This window comes from Protomyctophum bolini, assembly GCF_963924005.1.
Source record: "Protomyctophum bolini genome assembly, chromosome: 4".
In the NCBI taxonomy this organism is placed as follows: domain Eukaryota; kingdom Metazoa; phylum Chordata; class Actinopteri; order Myctophiformes; family Myctophidae; genus Protomyctophum; species Protomyctophum bolini.
Window position 1 is genome coordinate 21334822 of NC_137865.1, and position 9714 is coordinate 21344535.

The following is a 9714-nucleotide window of genomic DNA, read 5'->3' on the forward strand; positions in this document are numbered from 1 at the left end:
TTTTGCGTCGGAGTGTTCAGCTGTAAGGGAAGGAGCGTCCGGCCTCTGGTCATCCCGGACAGAGTTGTTGCGTTTGTTGCGTCCCGGAATCCCGGATGCAGAACCTCCTCGATCAAAACTTAGACATGGCCACGGCTCTGCTTGCTGGGGAAAAGTTAAAGGAGCTCATACTACCGGGCTCCTCTCAGGATGAAAAGAACGGGGCGCTGGCCGGCCTCCTGGTCCAGCTCAAACTGGAGCTACCCTTCGATCGCGTGGTCACCATAGGGACTGTCATTATCCCCATTCTGCTCGTCACCTTGGTCTTCACGCGAAACTTTGCAGGTGAGGCGATCTGTCCCACAAGTGTTTACATCCTCAGTGTGCAGTTGTTTATTAGTCACTAGAGGAATTTAGACAGTTTGCATAGTGCATTAATTAGTTGCTACGTCATGATACGTTTATTGGAACTTTGTTAGAACAGTTTGAGTTGCAAAATAAACATGTTTTTATCCTACATTGTACAAAGGCATATTTTCTCCCTGCTGAAACCTGCAAAAGGGAGAGATAAGTTCCATATATGTGTACTTGGTGTCGCTTGCTGACAAGAGTTGGCGAGCAACGCCGTCGTCACACTAACTATGGAGTATAAATGACACAATACAAGGAAGACACTAAGAAATGGAATCAGAGAGCAACAACTGACAAGGAGGAAGATGGAAGAGGGTTATAAATAGGTATTTGATGTAAGTATGTAGCACGGGAAAAAACAAAAGACGGCCCCCTTACTGAGCATTAATATTCAACCTGCTATCAGCTATTTTGGGCATGTAATTATAAGGCTAGACTAGAGCTGTTCGACAAATTTCGTTACATTTCTGTGACACTGTCGTATGATGCATGAATTGTGTCATAACCAGATGAATCGTTAAAAATCTATCACCTGTTGCCATTGTTTCTTGTTGGCAGCTGTGAAGCATATTAAGCACTGTTTTGAAAAGGTTTCTATCAAATAAAGATGGTTATTATGATATTATTATTAGAAACGCCACATATCTGCAGGTGTAACTTCTTTTGCACCTGCAAAACGTAGTGCACAACTTGAAAATAATATATTTCCCTCTGATAACAAAACTTTTCCATCATTGCTCTGCATTCATAGCACTTAGTTCAACATCTATTAAATAGAAGTCACAAGAGCAGCTCAGGGTCCTGTAGCCCTGACCTACATAGACCAGTGAAGCTCATTGGACCCGCTCTATCGCTGTGCCTGATGGACAGAACAACCTGGATATTCATATTGATTTATTGTCAAAGGATAATTGAAGGATGTTCAGAGATACAGATATAAATCACATACTAACAAAGAATCCATGTCCAAAGGAAGTTGTACATATTGCAGAAGGAATCAGGTGTCGCTTATTGCTGACAAGAATCACATAATTTCTTTTTTAGAATAAAACCAATTGTTTCAATGGGTAACACAATTTTCATCAACTTTAACACATTTCATTATAGCTAAGCCCATTATCATCAATCATCATCATGCATTATGTCTTTCCACTGTATTGTAGCTTACAGTAACTGTGTGTGTCTGTGTACTGATGATTCTCAATCTTTATTCTCCCCAGAGGAATCAATATACTGTTACACACCACATAACTTCACCAGAGACCAGGCACTGTACGCACGAGGCTACTGCTGGACGGAGCTGCGTGACGCTGTACCTGGGGTGGAGCCTGCACTTCGGCCATCATTGTTTGAACACAAGTTCTTGCCCTATGCTCTGTTGGCATTCGCTGGCATTATGTACATTCCCGCGCTGGGCTGGGAGTTCCTCGGGTCCACGAGGCTCACCTCCGAGCTCAACTTCCTGCTCCACGAGATCGACAACTGCTACCACCGGGCTGCGGAGGGTCGGGCCCCAAAGATTGAGAAGCAGATCCAGTCCAAAGGGCCCGGCATCACGGAGCGCGAGAGGCGGGAGATCATAGAGAATGCGGAGAAGGAGAAGAGCCCCGAGCAGAACTTGTTCGAGAAGTACCTGGAGAGACGCGGGCAGAGCAATTTCCTTGCAAAGCTTTACCTGGCGCGCCACCTGGGCATCATCTGCCTCAGCTCCATCCCCATCTCCTACCTGAGTGCCTACTATGCCCGCCAGCGGCAGAATGAGTTCACCTGCGCCCTGGGGGGCCCGCCGGACACCACCAGCTACTTGGAACTCAAGCTCAGTGTCAACTGTAAGCTGCCTGCCGTGCAGCTCCAGCGCATCATGGCGGCTGTAGATATAGCTTTGCTCTGCACCATGAACCTCATAATCTTGCTCAATCTGCTCCATCTGTTTGTGGTGCGCAAGTCCAACTTTGTGTTCGACAAGTTGCACAAAGTCGGCATCAAGAAGCGGCGCCGCTGGCAAAAGTCACAGTTCTGCGACATCAACATCCTGGCGATGTTCTGCAATGAGAACAGGGACCACATAAAGTCCCTTAACCGGCTGGACTTCATCACCAACGAGAGTGACCTCATGTATGACAACGTGGTGAGGCAACTGCTGGCTGCCCTGGCCCAGTCCAATCACGATGCCACGCCCACTGTGAGGGACACTGGTATGCAGACCTTAGACCCCGACATGGATCCCTCTGTCGTTGGAGTGGGTGATATAGGCATGGATCCGCACGTTATCAAACGGCCCCGCAAGAAGATGAAGTGGATGACATCCTCACATCCACTTCCTCAACCGTTCAAGGTAAGTCACTGGTCATCACAATCTTCATGTTTACTGTACATTGAATGCACTTAGGTTAGATCCGATATTGTGTTTATTCCAATATAAATATGTTTCTAGATTTTACATTACAACATCATTACTGGTTAGATCAGTATTGAATCAAAATATAGAACACGTTTATTTTATCACTCAAGTTCGGACAGATACGTCTTCATCACGTGCCCATAGAGATAATGTGAACCAATTTGCATAATGTTTGGACAAAATACAAACAATGCTGTCAGATAATATATATCACAACAAAAAAGGGAGGGGGGAGGGGTTCTTACTCAGTTCTCACCCTTTTAACTTTGTCGGGTGACTGACTACTTAAAAACAAGTCTAGCTATAGTCTTTGTCGTAAAGAAGGTTTTTAATCTAGTCTTAAATATGCATGAGCTTGTCAGCCCCATGGACCAAACCCGGGAGAAGGTTCCACTGCTGAGGTGCCTGGGACTTAAAAGCCCTGCCTCCTATTGTAACTTTTGATATTTTTGGGACAGTATGCATTTTTGCATACTGTGAACGCACTGGTGTTCTATTAGGTTTGTAGGGATCAATGAGTTCTTTGAGATATAGTGGTGCCTGACCATTGAGAGCTTTATAGGTTAGGAGGAGGATTTTGAACTCTATTCTGTATTTATTATTTCATTTTTCATTTATTGTCAATGGCATTTGTGTTCAGACAGAATCTACACTAGCTGTTTATAGGAGGGGCTAGCTTCCTGGTAACGCTATAATAGACTAATGTGAAATGGGTAGTGTTTTGTCCTCGGAATAGTAGGAATGTGCGTGCAAAGTTTCACGCCAATCGAATCATGATTTGAGGCATTTTGTTCAAAACAGAACAATCCTGCAAACTTTGGAAGACAATCTTAGCCAATCAGGATGGAATATGAAAAATCTGGCTATAGACATATCAATTTGCATGATGTTTTGACAAAATCTGTAAGCATAACATAAAATAATACTGGTTTAGCAAAATCGTCCTCCTGGAGGCCAATCTGCATATTTTGGGGAAGAGGCCGATTAGCTGTTCACAAATGGACACACGGGCAGACGGACTGGGGGCAAAACATAGTCTTGGCCATGCCTTCGGCCTGACGGAGACAACAACAACAAGAGTACCACCTCAGAACATATTTGGCTCTCTAAGAACTATGATAGATCTATAATAGTATAGATCTATCATAATCAGCTATGCACTGTTCATAGTTCACACATGAGGTAAATGTATTACTAGCAAGAATAGTCACTCCTCTTCCACCGGTTGGTTCCCAATGGGAACCGATTCAGTCCTTTTTGGTTATAGTCCATGAGCCAGAGCTCCAAAATTGGAACGTTAATTATGAATTGAGTGCAAAACCATACCTATATTAGTTTGTTATCATCATGAAACTTCCCCAGTTGATTACTTACACGAAGACAATGATTTATTGTATTACAAATTAGTTTTTTTAGTTTTTAGTTTTTTATCCCACGATTTTGTAACCCATTTTTCAACCCTGTGTCAATTATCTAATCATCTAATGTGATCCTGGGCTCTACACACCCTCCGCCAACCTGGGGAGAGCAACGGACTTGAACTCATGATTCCTTCATGCATGAGTGTCCAAGTTGCTCCTTTACACCTGACCGGGGGGAGTTTCCCTGCGTGGAAGGAACACGTTATTCCAACCATTTCCTTCCCCCTCCATCAGGCGCCCCGGCTGGCCAGGGGGAGGCAGTTTAGAGACCAGGATTACTGCATGTTTTTTGTGAGGGTACCTACCCTAGGGGACACGGGGAGAACATGCAAACTCCACACAGAAAGGCCCTATGACAAAGCTGTGGAAGGGTTATCATATATTAATTTACTTCCTATAAACAATTTAATATAGGTATAGTTTTGTCCACTCAATTCGTTCCAATTTTGGAGCTCGGGCTCATGGACTAAGAACCAAAAATAACTGAACCGGTTCCCATTGGGAACCAACCGGTGGAAAAGGGGTCTCTGTGTACAAAAGCCAAAAGGGTAGCACTAGAACTCGCACTTTCACTATTCCACACAACTCTCATACAACACACGCATATACTTATACACGCACACGCACACATGCACGCGCGCGCGCGCACACACACACACACACACACACACACACACACACACACACACACACACACACACACACACACACACACACACACACACACACACACACAATGCTTTCAATTGAACAAGGCTTCAGCACAATACGTGCCTGATTGCCTCTTAGGAAAAAGCTTAACAAAGACTTGTGTAACTTCCTCTGCTTTATCAGAATGAACAGCTCACGTTGCATCATTGCATTCGTACACAATAAAATCCTTTGTTTTTCCCTCTAAAATTAGTTTTGCCCTCCTCGGTCTGTAACTCTCTGTACAATTTCTCTCAGAGTTAAATTAACACTGAGTTATTTAATTTTTTTACTGTGCAGAGTTGTAAACAGGAACAAATTAATGACTTGTCTTTTCTGTCCTTTGCAAAGGAACCCCTGACTATGACACGTTTGGAAACGAACACCAAGCCTGATAAACCCAAGCCCCTCAGACGGAAAACGGTGGCGGACAGCTTCATTGCACCACTTCTGGATAGTAAGAGCACACAGCATCCTCCCGCTAAAGGTAATTGGCTGTGTCCACCAAGGCATTTTTGTTTTGAATTGTCTTTGGGAGTGTCCCATATAACTGTACGATTTTTTTACTGCACTATGCTGGAAACACTATGCTGGAAACGCTATGCTGGAAATGCTATACTGGAAATGCTACGGAAATGCCATGAGGCATGAGTGTCTCATCTGGGCTGCACATTCACTTTTCTTTTTAAGATATTTTTTGGTCTATTCTGCCATGGAGATAGACAGGAAACACTAAACAGGGAGAGAGAGACTGGGAATGGCATGCATATCATCTGCATTTATATCATTCCATTCATCTTATGGTGTGAACGTTGAATATATGATGGAAGGCATAATGAATAATGACAATAATTACAGTATTGATGAAATCATCTCAAACATTTATGTTACATTGTAATGTAAGTTGTTAATGAACATAACTCCAGTCAATCTGCTGTATTGTCACTACAGATGTAAGTGGGATAGAAAAGAAACACACTCGCAACTTCTATCTGGACGTCCACCCGTACATGCTGACCCGTAAGCCCAAAGTGGAAGCTACTGTCACAGAGCCGCTGCCCTCAGTTCACCCACTGGATGCGGTGTTCCTTGAAGGGACACACACTGTCGTCCATGTGTCTGCTGCAATGACAGGTAACCTCTTAGGCCCTTTCTGTTCCCGGGTGGAATATGCTACCTTGGCAACAAGACACAACAAATATTTTTGCCTCACTCTCTCCCTTCATGGCCAAGGCGGGATTCCCCTTTGCATGTTACCCATGTGAGAGACCCAAGCATGTCCTGTGGGGGCCCCAGGATGTGGTTACGAGTATTATCTAAAAAAAATGTTTTACTTGTTTATTGCCATTATAAGGTAATAAATATTGCATTATACAGGCAATTTGTTTCATAATTTTTTTTTTAATATATTTTTTATCCCACGATTTTGTAACCCATTTTTCACCCCTGTGTCAATCATCTAATGTGATCCTGGGCTCTACACACCCTCCACCAACCTATATGGGGGACAAGGGGAGAACAACGGACTTGAACTCATGCTTCCTTCATGCCTGAGTGTCCAAGTTGCTCCTTTACACCTGACAGGGGGGAGTTTCCCTGGTTGGACGTAGCGCGTGGAAGGAACACGTTATTCCAACCAGTTCCTTTCCCCTCCATCAGGCGCCCCGGCTGAATTTGTTTCATATTATATGTTTATTTTCTCTCAGTTCATTTTTTTACTTTTACAAGAAAAAGAAAGAAAAACAAATACATAGTAGTACTATTATTTGCCTTGTGAGTGCCTTGGGGGTGAACTTGAACTTTTCACTGTGATATGGGAGGTTTTAATTTAGAGTATCTGGTATCACACACACACACACACACACACACACACACACACACACACACACACACACACACACACACACACACACACACACACACACACACACACACACACACACACACACAACACACACACACACACACACACACACACACACACACACACACACACACACACACACATAAACTGATATTAATAATAAGCTGCGTTCGCTTCCCGCGTTCGTGCGTCCTACTTGTCTACTATTTCCTCTATTTTTCAACTAGGGCTCAAGTAGTTTATGAATACAAGAGTGTCACAGTGCCATGCTGATGACACACATGTGTTTGTGTTCGTAGGTTTCATCCATTATTGTGTTTCACTCTTTCATTCTTCAGAAAAGAAGGCAGACACTCCAGAGTCGATCAACGCTGCTGGCTTTTCTACATCGGTGACCCTGACCACCACTGCCTACGTGAACGGCGTCAGCCCCAATGCGCCCTCCAGTGAAGACGCCCTCAGCCCCCAGACCTCCACTGAACCTCTAAGTCTGATGGAACAGCCCGAAACTCAGCCTGGGCCTTTGACCATTGCCTCTGGACACCAGCTGCTGATGCACCATGCTCTCTTTGACGAGGAAGAGGAAGAGGCTGACTGCAGAGACCGACTGGCAGAGAGACCTGTGGAGCTCATTACAGCTGGAGAATGTTGAGTTCACACCCCCGACCCGACCCTAACACTGCAATCTGCACACATAAACCCCCGCAATGCCAAATCACCTATCCTACCAATTAGTCACCTGCTCTCTTTCACCGTACAACTGTTCTGTGGTGTGGGTGATATGAGCAGACACTGAAGCAGAAAAGGAAACCGAAAAGGAACGCCCTGAAAGGTTTATGCAAACCGCTGTCGTTTGACATGAAGATGATGCAGGTCAAAGAATCCAGTGAGACAAAATATTCATGTAGTTAACAGTGGACAACAGTGTATAGGCATTAGGCAATGATGTCTCAGATGACTGTGCAGCCAATCACCTACCAATGAAACCAGCAGTGACATGATTCAACAGCGTGCTAGGGTGCAGATTATCTGTGATGCAAAGGGAAGGAATGAACAGGGCTGAAGGTAAAACAACATGCATATCGTCAAAGAGGAGTAGAGGACTGCATTATGGCTTCAAACTAAATGTACTGTACATTGAACGTACGCGCGACAATGCTTAATCCCTTTATTGCCAAGTAGACAGGTAGATCACGCAATACACTTGTTGAAAACTGCACAGAAAATATGCAAAAGATCACAATATATTTGTGGCAATAATGTATGCGCTTAAAACATGTTTCAATGTGTTTATGAGGTGTTTAACAACTTAAACCCTATATACTTTGTTATATGTCAAATAGTGAAAATAGCCAATCTACAAGAATACGTACGAGCCACGTTGAGCTCTACTGAGTTTGTAGTTCGGCTATTTTAGAAGAATGTTCACCTATTATGACCCAGAATACGGACACTACGGTTGACATGTTTCATATGAGACGCAATGTTTTCATGGATTCATCTTCGCCAAAAAGTATGATCTATTCACGCCACACCATGTTCAGTGACCTAATGGGAAATAAACACTGAAGGACAGACTGGAACATTGTCTAACAAGTGTATGAGATAACTGATTTAAGGGCAGTGCAGGAAAAGACATTCACTTCAAATGTCACTGTGTGTACAATAGTATTGTCTAAAAGCATGGGGGCAGAATCTGCTGAATAGCTACTGGACATCTGGTGGCTATTGGAAATCTGGTTAGATGTGTGTGTGTGTGTGTGTGTGTGTGTGTGTGTCATCTGCGTCTGCTGTTTTCTTGTGAGAACGTTGTGATGTGAAGTGTATGAAATGGAGATGTAGCTGTTATTGGCTGAATTGCTGGTTGCTACCCGTTCGCACCATAAAGACTCCATACCACTAAAATGTCATCAACTGCATCAATTTGAATCGAACGCAGGCAAAAATTAATTCATATTGTACCGTCACCAAAATGTTGAATTAATTAATTGGTAAACTCATTATGTCGACCAGTGTGACCCCGTCTCTGGGACACAGAGGAAAAACATTTCCATTTTCCTCATCTCGTTTACCGGATTAACCTCCCAATCGTAAAAAAGAAATAGGCTATTTAATTGCCATGACAACTGGTTGGCACATGATCCCTCTGTTAAAAGCCTGATTTATACTTAGTTGCACACGAGTGTCGCATACTGAAAATAGCAAGACCTGTGCTTGTAGATCTGTAGACAGGCTTAGACCACACAAGCACACTAAATGCATCTAAAAGCACTTTATCACTTGTAGCACAACAGTGTGTGAAAGCATGTTATAGGCCCATAGGTAACACAGATCTGCTTAATTTTAGGTCCTGTAAACCAGTGGTTCTCAAAGTGGGGTCCTGGGACCTCTAGGTGTCCTTCAGGGGGTTCCCAACAAAATTTGTTACTATAGCATCAAATTCAGTTTGACCAACATGCCAAGGTTCTTTTTTAACCCATATCTTCTCTTTATGGGGGTCCCTGGCACAAACAATATATTCAGAAAGGGGTCTGCGGCCAAATACATATCAATCTGGGGTTCCTTGACATGAAAATGTTGGAGAACCACTGCTGTAAACTACCAGACGTTCACAAAGTGAAATCTTTGTGGTAATGGTATAAGAGACTGAAGTTGTTGTGCAGGGATCACATATTTTGTCACAATACGTAGTGTACTGTCATTCAATAAAATAAAATATACGTATTCAAAAAAATATCAAATCGTAGTAGGTTATTTGTTGTTGCCGGATACATTTTGGTGTTCATTCTTTTTTATTCCTATGTTTTTGTTTTTCTCCATGTTCTCACTTAGGGCTCTGACAGCTTCCAGGGAAAAACTCAAGTACCAGACGTAGCAATGAGACAACTTGAATTAATATACCGGTAATCACATTATAAAATAACAATCACAGTTGGTTACCTTTACTT

At 43.2% G+C, this 9714-nt stretch overlaps 1 protein-coding gene across 1 annotated transcript; it reads left to right on the forward strand.

Moving 5' to 3' along the window:
• The first annotated feature begins 80 nt into the window (after positions 1-80).
• Positions 81-9477, forward strand: panx2 (pannexin 2). The gene is made up of 5 exons (XM_080762502.1): positions 81-324; positions 1611-2725; positions 5254-5389; positions 5854-6036; positions 7105-9477. The coding sequence occupies exons 1-5, from the start codon at positions 96-98 to the stop codon at positions 7416-7418; spliced, it is 1977 nt and encodes a 658-aa protein (XP_080618628.1). The 5' UTR covers positions 81-95; the 3' UTR covers positions 7419-9477.
• Positions 9478-9714: the final 237 nt, after the last annotated feature.